The sequence below is a fragment of the Ovis canadensis genome, chromosome 19 (assembly GCF_042477335.2).
Source record: "Ovis canadensis isolate MfBH-ARS-UI-01 breed Bighorn chromosome 19, ARS-UI_OviCan_v2, whole genome shotgun sequence".
In the NCBI taxonomy this organism is placed as follows: domain Eukaryota; kingdom Metazoa; phylum Chordata; class Mammalia; order Artiodactyla; family Bovidae; genus Ovis; species Ovis canadensis.
In genome coordinates, this window is record NC_091263.1 from 31,710,918 (window position 1) to 31,725,410 (window position 14,493).

Below are 14,493 nucleotides of genomic sequence, written 5' to 3' on the forward strand. Positions count from 1 at the left end.
ATGAAGTTTACAGGCCAGTGGTAATGTGCCTACTTTTTTCTATGAACAACACTATATTTACAAAATTTTCTTTTAAAGTTTCATTTTTCTTCTTTTTGCCATACACAGTTATCAAATCTCTTGGTTAAATCTATCTCTTATTGTTTTGTACCTTTACTTATGTAATTCATAAGTAAAAGATATATAAACAAACATCCACATATTGAAACATATACTTAACTTGAAATCATATTCACAAATTAATGCACTGCTAATGTCCTGGGGTATTTTCATCCCAATCTCTTTCTTGACATGGCCTTACTGATTCTTTGTCTAAATCACACTGAATAAATAACCTGCTATCTTCACTCATAATAAAAATCTTTCCATTACAATGACAAAAATGTTAACAATTATATTTTAATTTTATTAAGTCTTTTTTGGCTATACGAAGTTTATATTTGTATTTATTTAGTCAAATGTATCAACTATTTCCTTTATTTTCTGCCTCAGACATGTCTTCGGTTACCCCACCCCAAGACTATAAAAATGACCTATTTTCCCATTATCTCCATATTTAATTTTCAAATTTAACTCAGAATGTTCTAACCTTTTCACAGGGCAAATGGCTAGCATATTCTTCCAAATTATTTTGTAATTATAGAATAATATTTATATACTGATTTGAAACATGATATTTATCCTACTAGATACTGAGTTTAGTTCTGAATGTTATTCTGTACACTTTTAGTAAAATTGTTTGGACAATTCCAGTTATTCTATTCTAGCTCTCCAAATTATTTTGCCTATTCTAGCATACTTTCCATGTCAATGAACTGTAGAAATCATTTGTCAACTATGCTGATACTTCCCCTTCCCAAGACTGACTGGGGCTGTATTAAATTCATGAGTATTCTGTGGAGAATTCTCACTGAGCACTGTGGCATGATCTTTTATCTACTTATGCCTTCATTCATATTCCTCTTCATCATCATTATTAATATCTGGGCAGCCTATGGGGTTGAACCCAGGCCCTCAACGGTGAGAGCGTGGAGTCCTAACCACTGGATCGCCGGAGAATCCCTTATATTATACTTCTTCACTACAGGTTTGCTGCATTTCTAAATTAGGTTTATTCTCCAGTGTTCTGTATTTTCTGTCAATACTGTGAATTAGATGTATTTCTCCCTATATATTAGTTAAATGTGATTGCTAACATGTAAGAAAATCATTCAGTATGTTACATATTTTTGTATCTAGCTACCCTATTGACCTCTACCAGTTTTTCAGTTAATTCTTTTGGCTTTTCTAAGGAGGTAAGCATATTATTTGCATACAATGATAACCTATACATTCTCTTTACCAAAACTTTACATCATTGTTTTTTAGTTTTTTTTTTTTTTTGATAATCAGTTTGGACAACAATTCTAAATGTTGTTAAATAAGAATGGTAATACTGGGATAATCTTATAACCCATTTAAAAGGTTTAATATATTTTTCAACATGAAGTATATCTGGCAACTGTTTTCAGATAGATGTAAAATAAGAAAATCATTCAGTATGTTATTTATCATTAAAATCACATTTACTATGCTATTACTCCCCCCTCCTCCATTTGGTTGGCTAATAAATTATTATATGAATAAAATTTCAAGTACTGAACCTCCTTTACATTCCATGGAAAAATTTTAAAAATTTAAAAAAAATTTAAAAAATTTAAAAAATTTAAAAAAAAATTAAAAAAAAATTAAAAAAATTTTTTAAAAAAATTTAAAAAAAATTAAAAAAAAATTTAAAAATTTTAATGCTACTAATGCTAAATTTTAATGCTACTAATGCTAATTTTAATGCTAAAATTTAAAAAATTTAAAAAATTAAAAAAAAATTTTTAAATTTAAAAAAAATTTAAAAAAAATTTTAAAAAATTTTAAAAATTTTAATGCTACTGTATAGTATTTCATCAAAAGTATAGGCAATAGAAGGTAAACCACAAATTCTACCATTTCTTTATTCACTGAAACCCAGGTCACCTTTATTCTGTATTACTGGCAATTATTAATCATTTCATGACTAAGACTGTGCGAGAGTCCACAGTTTACTCCTACTTTTAGTCCACACCTACTTCTGTACAATAAGTACTAGAAAAATTACAACTAGGTTTTTAAAAATGTATATGATAAATCTTCTCAAATTTCTAGTAGAGATATTATTTCCCTGTCATTTTTGCAAATCCTTTCTCCCAGTATTTTTGTCCTCTATCAGTTCAGAGAGCTAAAGATATAGAAACTTTAATTAAAAAAAGAAAACAAAGCCAAACAGTGAATGTACAACAGAATTTACTCTGGCAAAGATCTAATTCTTTCCCATCTCCCACGTAAGTAAAAATTATAATTTACAAAATCTTTCACTTACATAAAGCCTGTTTCTGGCTATTCTGTTCCACATATATATCCATTATTGAATCTGTACTAATTTAATTACCAATTTACAGCATCACATTAGAAGCTAGTTTTATACTACTAGGTACTTCGTCATTACTTTTTCAATTTTTCTTAGTTACTTTCATGTTTAGTTTTTATGATAAACTTCCAAGACCATTTAATCAGACCCCCAAACAAACTAGCTTGATGGAAACTGTATGAAGAAAAAAAACCCACTCATTATATTTCCTCTTTCCATTAAGGATTATGGAAGAAAGTCAAAATGAAGTCGCTCAGTTGTGTCCGAGTCTTTGCGACCCCATGGACTGTAGCCTATCATGCTCCTCTGTCTATGGAATTTTCCAGGCAAGAGTGCTGGAGTGGGGTGCCATTTCCTTTTCCAAGGGATCTTCCCGACCCAGGAATCGAACCCGGTTCTCCTGCATTGCAGGCAGACGCTTTAGCATCTGAGCCACCAGGGAAGCGCTGGAATGGAATATGGAAGTTCCCTTTATTTCCTCAAGACTTAAAAAATATTCCTCAGTGATGCTTTGTTCTACATGTCTCCATCATTATTCCTAGGCAGTTTCTTCATTTTGTTGAGCTCAGCAATGCAAATTTTTCTTCATTTATTTTCTTGGTACATAAATGCTATTAATTTTTACATATCTAGCAGTTTATTTTTTTCAAAATAATAAATATATTTAGACTCCTAGGTATATATCCACATCATTTACAAATAATGAACATTATACTTGCCCTTGTCTGCAGACTTAATACTGTTTATTTCTACACAACTTTAGCTTTAAGGAACTTAATGTATTCTAGTATATGATTAATTTCTGTAAATTTTCCATAAATTTTCAACAAGAAATGTGTGTATAATAATGAGGGTATGATACTGCACTTTATGTACATTAATCTCATATTAGCTCTACAAGGCAGATATTACTACACCTGTTTCACGGATGAGCCTCAGAGATATTTTATAACTTGCCTGAGTTAGTGAAGGGTGTGTGTGTGTTAGTCACTCAGTCATGTCCAACTCTACAACCTCAAGGACTGCAGCCCACTAGGCTTCTCTGTCCATAGGATTATCCAAGCAAGAATACGGCAGTGGATCGCCGTTCCCTTTTCCAGAGGATCTTCCCGACCCAGGGATAGAACCCTGGTCTCCTGCATTGCAGGCAGTTCTTTACCATCTGAGCTACAGGGAAGTCAGCACTAGTAAAGGGTAGAGATGATCTTTAAATTCAGGTCTGTTGGATTCTTTCCACTGTATCAATCTATCTCCCTTTCTTGATTAATATCTCCTTGGTCTTTCTGAGATGAGAAAAACAAAATAAAAAAACCCCAAACCAAAGAAACAAATAAAAATAACTCCTCAGGATTTACATTAGTAGCAACATACCAAGATGCTCATTTGAGTACTGCTTGATTTCAATTAAATATTTTCCAGTTTATGTTGTTGCTTAAAGGCAAAGTGTATGATTTGAATCTTTCTCGATGCTAGAGACAAGAGAACTTTAATAAAGGTTGGTGACACCAGTCTTAACTCCATTCTAACTAGGGCACATAATAATGAAGGCACTTTCCTTCCTTATGAATCTTTGCCAGTCAAGACATGAATTGCTAATACAGCCTCCCTTTCCCAATCTCAAATACTAACATACACAACACACAGACTACATATACATATGTATGTGTTCTACACGTAAGATTCCAATTGTTATAGTCTCACTGTATTGTAAAAGCTGCCAATAAATTGATAAAATTGATGAAAATCTGTTACCAGCATTTCTTTATATTAACCTGGTTCAAGTAAATCTTCCTAATCACTGGTGAAGAGAATAAAGTATTTTAAATATATGGTATCATTTATCTTCCAGATGTTCTACACTGAGATTTTATTATATTGAGGTTATATATGTGATAACTTATAAGGTATAATCCAGTCTAGGGATAGAAAAATAAACTAAATCAATAACTTGAAAAAAAACCCTATTTTTAGCAGCCTATTTTTTCCAAATATAATCTTACACAAAGTTTTAGTATAAATCAGATATTACTAGTACAAATCTCTATTTAATTCAAGTTCATATTTACTTAGGCAATGAACAAGAGGTTTCTATGAAAATTTGAAATATTACTATGTTAGATACAGACTTGCATGACTTTTAGCACTGTATTTATTTTGGTATTTTGTTTTGATTGCATAATATTCACAAAATTGATTTAGAGATAAAGAAACAGAAATCATACAGAACTTTTCAATTAAATTAATATTGGCCAAGAGAAACTTGGTAATAAGAATATCCCCAAATAAGTTGGTATCAAGTTCATGCACCTGTGCTTTCAACTACAATCAAGACCCCTGCAAGAGTTACAGCAAAACCAACGGACCAGATGACTTTTCATGACCCTCCCGTTTAAAAATTCATGAGTACTTTAAATTGGATTCAAGGTCATGTCTTTTAAAAAATTTACACTAATTGTGCAAGCTCTTTTGAAAACAACCAATTCATAATAATTTCTCATTTACTTTACTCACCCCGTGCCCCTTCAACAAGTCCCACCCCACTCAATCACCTACATTTTTGATTCTTTCTCGAAGAGTGCCCCACATCTTTTTTTATTTCCCCTCTTATAAATATGGATATAGAGGTCCTAAACTTACTACTTTAAATATATCTAACCTTTTTAAAAACCATTTCTGCTGTTATCTGTACACTGTCTAGTTCCTTCTTTGCCGTCCTGGGAATACTGATCCCTGACTTGAGATCTCTCTCTTCCTCTGTAAAGACAGACGTAAAGTAACTATTTAGAGAACAATGCTATTTTTTTTTTTTGGTATCATACTTTTTAAAGTATTCAGTGAAATTTTTAATGTAGACCCAAAGTAATCATTGCTCATGTATTCAGAAAGGTTTGCCATACGTACCTGCATTGTCTTTGCAGATACTAGAAGAATTACTGTTCTCATTACTTTGGTATAGGTGCTGAGTTCTAGTCTCTTGGGGTACAGATGATGTTTGGGTCATTCCTTCTTCCAAGGCTTGCTTTATCCAGCGCTATAATGGGAAAAGAACCAGGGAATTATCAACAATCATTTAAAACTATTTGGCTATTTATTTTTAATGCATCAACTGCGTCACTATATATCAACTGGTGACAGATATTAATACAACACATTCATTTAGGTCCACAGTCAAAAGTATTTTTTGTCTTGTGTTTCAGCATTTTAGGATATTGCCCCATCAATTCCTTCTATGGAGCATAACTGAGAAAGCCTGGATTACACATAATGAAGTCCCACTTAAAAAAAAACAAACAATAAAAATGATTACTATTTAACTTTTCATACTGCTTAGAATGGAATAAACGGGAAAAGAGAAGGAAGAAATCTTAGCGTTCACATAAGAGACTCCGATCACACAGAATAAAGCTAGCACATAAAGTAAGTGTGTAAAAAGAAGATAGATCTCTTAAGAGTTGTCTGTCCTGTGCTGGGGATATCTGAAGAAACAACAAAAGTTTCACAGGAAAACTGTGGATGAGAATAAATAGCTCTTTACTACAAGTGCCAAAATGCTTCCAAAAAGACTACTCTCAATATCCTATGAGTTTTCCCTCCTTGTTAAGTAGTTTGGTTAAATTATGCATGAATAATACAAATCATTACCAGAATCCTTCTGCAGAAATCAAGGGAAAAAAGTCAAAAAGAGCTCTCTAATCAGTCACTTTTTTTTTGTAATGAATATTGGAACCTAAAATGATGGAAACAAACTTTGTTCAGAAAGGAAGCCTACAGAGATAAGGATAGTAAGATTACGCAACCTGTGGAACAGAGAAGATTTCTTACCTCTAATTATGTTCTCTTAAGATACACTCACACAGTTGTAGGTTGCTCACCACTCTGTGGCTCTCCTGCCCTGACACAAGACAGATCGAATTTTGATAAACATCAATTTCTGAGTCAGACCATATCCCAAATAGGAAGAGTAAAGGTGATTGTAACTTACACCTTTAGAGAACCAATATTACAGGTAAGTAAATATTCTCTTTACCAAAGATAGCAATTCTAATAGGAACTTAGGAAATAATGTGAGGAAGCCAAGAAAACATTTACACCATGTAAATGGCATTGTGGTCTGCCAAATAAAAGCAAAAGTATAAACATGAAGAGATAGAGAGTGAATATCTAAAAGAGAGGTAACATCAACTGAATCACATATTAGGATTTGATCTAGTCTCTGAAGCCAAAATAAGACCAAGAATGAACTTACTCTCCTACATACAGAATACTGATGTGAAGACGAACTGTCAGAACTATAACTCCCTACATAGAAGAGACCTCAGAGGTCACCTTGTCCAAAGTATTTCTTGTATAGATGGGGAAAAATTAGGCTCAGGAGACCAAAAATTAGGGAAAATTCTTTGTTATATAGATACCTTACTATAAGTTTTCCTTATCAGAGCAGATGACAGGACTCATTTGGGGTCACTGTGCTTTTCTCCAAGGCAAGTTAATTTCCAGTGTCAAATAGGTGCACTCATAAAATAATTCTCTGCATCTTATGACTACAAAAAGGAAAATTAAAACCAAGACAGGGGCATTCTAAGGAATACGATGCTACTCTGGTTAGCTTATGGTTGAACCCAGCAACTTGATCAACTCTTTCCTCCTGGCCCTACTGTCTGTCTACACAGTATTTTAGGGCCCATAAAGAAGGAACAACAACAGTTATTTGTATCTAACAAGTTCGAATCACTCCTATGGATAATAAATTGACTTTAGACCCTTCTCCCTAAGTTCTAGCTACAGTTATTAAGGTCAAAAGAACATTTCTTCCTTCTCTGGAATTCTGTATTGAAGAGATTTTTAGGAAGCTCAGAGATGGGCAATAGAAATGTTTTAAAGAGTATCATAATGATGGGGAAAGGGAAAGAAATTAATTTGGGTTTTAGAGTCCAAAGACATGGATTGAAACTTGGCTGCACGTCTTCCTAGATGCTTAACTTTGGACAAGTTACTTTCACGTCTGAGCCAAAGCTTCTGGATCTGTAAATTGAACCCAATGATCCCAAGCTCACAGGGTTATCATGAATACTAAGTGAGACAGTGCATGTGAAGAAAGCTTGTAGCACAGTACTGGGCACACACTGTTCAGTGAGAACTAGTTCAAATGAATTTCAGGCTATGTACAGAGTATACAGATTAATATCACTCCAGTGCACACAATAAAATATCAATGCAAAGCATAGTGTTTCATTTTCAGTCTAAATGGGAGATCGAATGCCCCACACGTATCATGCCTACAAGGTGAGTTCAGAGATTTAGAGAGAACAAGGAGAGATACTACTGAAAGGCTTGTTAGCCACTCATAAATGCTTCCATTTCAAAAGAACAAGTTAAGTAAAATTCAACAAGACATACTATAACATGCTAGTTCAGAGCTGTGAATTGACTTAACTTAGAAACTACAGCGACATCATAAAACATTTTGCCAAATACTCTAAAAATCTGGGTGCAAATATACACATGCAACTTTACACTCTTAAACTTATAACTAATCCCATGGAGGACGACTGTTCTCATCTCTCTGTTTAACTATATTCTTCTCTCAGTGGTTTTTAGAAATTTATTACAAGTTTATTATGGAAATCTTCTTAGGTTCTGCACCATGTGAGTATTTTCTAACCAGTCTAAAAAAATCTCCATCTAGGATAAACCTGAGTTCAATTTCTACATAGGACCCAATTTCATTAGTTTTGTCCCATAAAGTTATATTCTTGTTTTGAAATATAATCTTGATACATTATCAGCAAATATTAAACTTGTGATTTAAACAATTTTCAAAGACTCAACTTAAGTAAGATACTTAGCTATGTGTCAACATACATAGCCTGAACTCTTCTTAAAGACTAATATGACACAAATAGATAAAAGTGTCTGAGTAGAGCCTGTATAAAACAAGACTAAGGATGGTCAGATACATGTAGAGACTATAACATGAATATGAATTAAATGGGATTTCTAACTGTTGCCAGTGGAGAGACACAAAGATGAGATACAGATGTAAGTCTGAAACCATAACCAGGTAAAAAGGGCTCTAAGAAATATATTTTCTATCAGATTTGAAGTCATATTTCTACACTTTTTGATTTTCACAGAACTCTGCTACTTGGAAAAAAGTAAGATGGGAATAGAAAGATTACAACCTAGCATCAGAATGATAAAGGCAGCATTTCAAGAAAGTAGTCCATACTATTTACAGTTCAGACTTCTTTATTATTCTGTATTAATAATTATTAGCCCTTCTTAAAGGATCAAAGAAAATCTATTATCTGACTTGATAAGATACTTCAACAGTTAACATCCTAGAAGTCTAGTACTATGTCCATCCAAAGACAGAACAAAAGGAAGAAGTTTATTTCATATATTAAGCCATCTTTTGACTTGTTCCTCTAAACTAAAGACAGCTTCTCTAATTGTTCGATACTACTCTGAAAATGTAGATTCTGGGCTATTACCCTTAATGAGGGACTGAGCTAAAAGTAATGGTAAGATTAGTTTTACATGCCATACCAGAGTTAATGAAATCCGCCAATTATTACAGAATAAGGTTAATCATTGTTATTGTTGTTTAGTCGCTAAGTCGTGTCCGACTCTTGCGACCCCATGGACTGCAGCCCGCCAGGCTCCTCTGCTCATGGGATTTCCTAGGCAAGAATATTTGGAGTGGGTTGCCATTTCTTCTCCAGGGGATCTTCCTAACTCAAGTCTCCTGCAAAGCAGGCAGATTCTTTACCACTAAGTCACCAGAGAAGCCAAGGTTAATCAATAATGGTCATTAAATGGCAAATATATTTTTTTCCTTCTCAGATAATTTATAAGATCCAAGATAAATAACTTGGTATAGAATAAAGGATTCCCAGAGACCTAACCTTCATTTCCTTTAGTAAATATCTTGTCTTATTTTCTTTTTAAAGATGTCACTGTTTTCTTTTCTGACAACTGAAAGTTATGTTACTCTATTATCCACAAACCCTTCTGGCAAAGATCTCATGATCAAATTTCTCTTTAGGAGCTGTTCTACTTGGGAATTTCCCCTAAATAAATCAGTAAGTGACTCAAACACTTGGATTAAGATTAGGAAAAGACTTTCTTCACTGTATGTTGCTGATTCAGTGGTAGCGCCTTTGCTTTGTGTGTAGATCCCTGCTGCCCTCCTCCCCTCCATATCCCCCAACACTTGGGTTCATCTATTAAGCCCCTCCCCCAAGAAATAGTATCTGCTCTTTGGGAAAAGAGAAAAGCTTTAAGTTTGAGGAGTCAGGGAAGACCTGCCTGGAGTTGGAGACTTCATCACATCAAATAATCTATATGCAGCATCCTCATGTACGTGATGCCAGTGGAGGAGGGCAATGGCAGACACTGAGGAAGGCAGCCTGAATCCAGATCTGAGGATAAGAGAAAAGGGTGTTCCAGGGAACAGACTCTACCTCAAAGGTACCAAATGAAAGGGTGTCCTATACGTCTAGAAACATGAAAATGACATTACAGATCTGAGGGTGTGATCTATTCTTGAGAGACACCTTTGGAAAATAAGCAGGGCTTCTGCGAATTAAGAAAGCATTCCAAAAATAAACAACCATCAAATATGACTGCCACTAGATCCAAAAGCAAAACATAACTACAGAAGAGAAACCAGAGAGAGAGAGAGACAGAAAACTTTATACTAGGTTCCATAACCACTAGGGAATAAACACTCATTTGATCAAGGAACAGGAATTCTGTCAGTTGTGACAAGACTTTTCCTCTACTCTCAATCAAATGATAATAGTGACTGAGTTAATCCAAAACAAAATTTGATCATTCTTTAACTTGTGCAACAGTGCTCTAGAGTACCTGGGGCCCAATCTTACAGAATAATCACAAATGGACATGTTAACCAGTATCACAAGAGCACACACAAAACACCCCTTTCTACCCAGTCACCAACTGCTAAGATAACAGTGAACACAAAGACAAAGTTGCTAAGACAAACTGAGCACCAAAATGTAGTCTACATCCTACCTTAGTCTCACTGACTCTTGATGTACCAATACTGGTGGCTTAACAACTAACTCATTATAAACTCATATGGGCAGAGTGTGCTCATCTAGAGAATGTGTTTGATATGTCACCATTACAGGCATCCTAGGTTAAAAAAGAAAAGAAATCACGTAAATGTACCTTTTTACAGGAGCTGAACGTGCCATCAGGCAGAAGTGGCCTTCGACGCCTCTCAGGGATAAAGGGTGAGCCAAAGCGAATGTAGTGTTTGGGGGTGGTGCAAATTAACGGGGAATGGATAAGACCAGGTAACATGTTCAGGGTCGTTGCCAGTACAGTTGGGTCCGTGGTGATACGTAAAGGGCACTCAACAGGACATTCTTGCTTCTCAGCTTTGTCATTCAACCATTCTGTAACTAGATACTAAGTTAAAAAAGAGACTGTCAGTTGATGATGTTGCAGATGTAAAGGCCAGAGGCAGCAGTGTAACTCACAAAGACAATCCTCATCTAGGAACTAGGACTGAGGTAGATAAAACAGCTGCAGAGTATGATTCGCATAATCAGAGCACAAGGGCATCTTAGCTCACCCTCTCCATGATCATTATGGGAGGAATGATTTCAGCTATCAGTAATTTAAGCTCTGTTTAAAAATTATGGGAACCAAAGTAAAGTAGCAGCATGGACTCAGTGTCTAAGCATTTTATCTCAAATCTAATAATTCGTAGACTGCTTTTTCTCCCCTGAGGATTATACACCCTTTTACTTTACGAAGGAACAGCTTTTGCCAGACTACACTTAGGAAGATGGATTTGTAACTTACCTTTTTGGTTTTGGGGTATTTAGATGCAGCACGGTTGACATGGGATCCAGTAACTGATACCACGGTTGGGTCAGACCCTGTTAATTGCCTGTTTTCTCCTGAACTGTCTACATTTCCAGCTTCAGTAGGAGTTACTGAGCTGTTATTTCCCCCTTCTTCCAAGGCAGCTTGTGACAACTCTGCCTGCTGTGCAATGGCCTGCTTTTGACGCTTTAGTCTTTGGGCTGAACTGGTCCGGTACCGAGAAATTCGACTCTTCGGTCGGGGCCGAGAAGGCTTTGCTGGAGGTGGTTTGGGGACTGGTTTTTCTGCAGCAATATCCTACAATAACAGCAAAGTTAACTGCTTACTAGAAATATCAGCAAATATTTTATCCCGCTTCCTATTCACTTTAAGCACTCTGAATGTTCACTGGTGAAAAAACTGAGCATTAACAAACATTAATTTCAAATATAATCCTTACAAAATTTATACATTTAAACCAGCCAGAAAGCCTACAGGAAGATGTCCGTTACTTCTTTTTCCAAAAAGTATTTATAAAATTGGTCAAAAGTCAGCTGAAAGTAGCCACCAAATTTTAGGTTCTTAGCAGGGAAGGTAAATCCTCCTCTGTTTTTCCCTCAGATACTAAGGTTTTAGCTTAAGGCTTAGAATTTGTGGCAAAGATAGGAAAAGGAAGAGTTACTCTGAGGATCCTATGAAATGTCAGGTACATAACTATGCTACAAAGATGGCCAAAGAGAAACCATAAGATCTTTATGAATTCACCACCAACAATTTATCTGGCAGAAATTGTAGACAGTCCCATTCTAGTCTGAGAGTACCTAGTTATTCAAATTCTGTTTCCCTGATTCCACAAATCAGCTAAGTGATAAGCAAATCAGCTTATTTACTGCAAAATAAGGCAAAGCTGAAAACGCTGATTATAGCCATTCCAAAAGATAGACAACTGATATTAACAAGAGTTATCTAAGGCCTGGAGTCTTTTAATCTTACTCCTGCTTGGGAAGACCTCCGGGTGTTCACTCCAACACTCTGTGGGTTGCTTGTGATGGCAATATTTGAAGCAGGGTTGCTAACTTCAGGTTCAGGGGCTTCAGTTTTTGTCTCCTCTCCCAAAGGAATCTCTGAGGCGGTGGCAGCAATCTCTACGTCAGAACTGCTTTGTTCCAAGGGCTGATCCCGTCGCTTCTTTCTTTTCTCTAAGTTTTCAAAAGCATGCATGATGGCTTCAACCTTCCTATCTTCCCGGGTCTAGAAAGAAAAGACATTAGCATAGAAGGAAGCCTCTACCAGGAGAAGACAACAGCTTTTCACAAGTATTATTAATGCAAACTGATAGACATTTATTTCAAAAGAGGTCAGCTATTTTGAAACTTTTTAATACAAAAGAAAAATAGCCATCAAAACTAATTTTTCTCTGCATTTTCAGTTAAAAAAAAAATCAAGTAGATTTTCTTCAGCAGCTTCTCAAGGACAAAAATAAACATGACTGATTGCAGCCATAAAGAAGAACTTTTGAATCCATTATGACTGCAGGTTTTGTTGGTTTTTTAAATGTCAAGTCACACAAATGTAGGAAATTACTAAGTTAGCCCAAACAAAGATACTTTGTTTCAACAAGACAGTTTTCTTAAACCAAACTGTCAGTAAGAAACCTCTTAAACCCATCAACAGATAATAGCCACTAGAGAACTGTATGTGTGTCTGTCTATATATGTTTAATATATATGTTTATATATGTGTTTATATATATTTACATATAAACTATATATGTGTTTAACTATATATAAACTTTATGTGTTTAACTATATGTTTAAAAAATAAACATAAAATCTACTTTATAGAAAAAGCCCAAATTGTGACCTAAAGGTGATGGTATAGGAACTTACTGAAGAAATAAAATGATATAAATTCTGGAGGGGCTCACATGCCATAGGTAGCAGGAATCAGCAGTAACAAAAAATGTTAGAAGGTACCCACCCTCCTGCTATGAGCTGGGCTCTCCTGGTCATCTGCAACCTCTTCCTTCTCCTCTTCTGCTTTTTCTTCTGGATTGTCTATTTCCTTTAAGATAGAGGCAATATTCAGCTGTATTCTTAAACTTTAGGAAAAAAATCAACCCCTGGTTTTTCCCTGGGAGCTTAAAACTCTGTAGAAACAATTTCCAGTGCTTTAGTGTTACTTATATGGGGGTCACGTGGTAAACACAGATGATAAATACAATTTACTGCACTGAAACCTGGTAAGTACCCAAAAGGATGCTCCTGACATTGCTTAAAAAAAAAAAGACAAAACAGAATGAATGAATGCATACCCACCTTGATATGAAGGGTATTAAGTGTTAACATAGATTCCCTACATAAAACAACATGTGGCAAGCTGGGATCCACTTCATATGAAGAGGATCAACACCATAGCAACATCTTCTGACCAGGGAAGATTACCTCATGGTCACTGGATACAGTTACTTTCTCAGGAACTTGCTCTGGTTGCTGGCTGTTATCCTCTTCAGGGGCCTCATTCTGCTGCTCCATCTCTAGCTCTTTCCGTCGTGCTTTTCTACGTCTTGTCTCTGCTCCGATGGTAGGTAGACTTGGAGGAGGTGGGAGCGGTGGTTCTGCAGCATTGGGATTCCTTTTTTGTATAGGGCAATTCCGGTTCCCCTTGTGACATGCACAGTCCACTTTATAATTACTGCTCCAAAGAAACAACCAAAAGTGCTTGTCTCAGTACCCTTGAAAATCAGTTATATTATCTATTCATTATCTTGAAATCTTAGTATAGTAATTTCCTTTGGTACTATTTTTGAACAAGTTAAATAGAGTCATTAAGAGAGTCCTATAAATATTTTCAATATTCTGCATTTCTCTATATAACCCAAACTCACTCAGTGGACGGGAAAGCAAGCCCTCACTAAATTCAGTTCTCCCAACTGTCTTTGTGCTGTTTAAAGGCAGTGAATCCGTGACAGAGTCTGAAGTAGTCATACTTACCTTGTGTCTGCCTTCCCCATGTCCTCACTCTTGCCTATTGATTCCCTACTTATTATTAATACCTTTTCTTCATGCACCTGTGCCGGACATCAGTTTACTATATAGACCCTATTGCCTAAAAGGACCAAGGCAAAAGAAGCAGTCATTTTACAAAACCCATCATGTAATCATCTATGACTTACTATCTGTTTTTCTGCACTGACATATACAGCTGGA

The 14,493-nt window shown here is 35.4% G+C and overlaps 1 protein-coding gene across 50 annotated transcripts in view; it reads right to left on the minus strand.

The window, feature by feature from the left end:
• The window catches only part of SETD5 (SET domain containing 5), an 80,606-nt gene that overhangs the window by 14,841 nt on the left and 51,272 nt on the right, over positions 1–14,493 (minus strand). For all 50 annotated transcript variants that reach the window (XM_069561734.1, XM_069561731.1, XM_069561719.1 and 47 more), the window contains 6 exons: positions 13,729–13,978; positions 13,265–13,348; positions 12,278–12,535; positions 11,282–11,602; positions 10,640–10,882; positions 5,342–5,471 (listed from right to left, as the gene is read on the minus strand). In XM_069561734.1, coding sequence (XP_069417835.1) covers positions 5,342–5,471; positions 10,640–10,882; positions 11,282–11,602; positions 12,278–12,535; positions 13,265–13,348; positions 13,729–13,978 — 1,286 coding nt within the window. The remainder of the gene's footprint in view (positions 1–5,341; positions 5,472–10,639; positions 10,883–11,281; positions 11,603–12,277; positions 12,536–13,264; positions 13,349–13,728; positions 13,979–14,493) is intronic.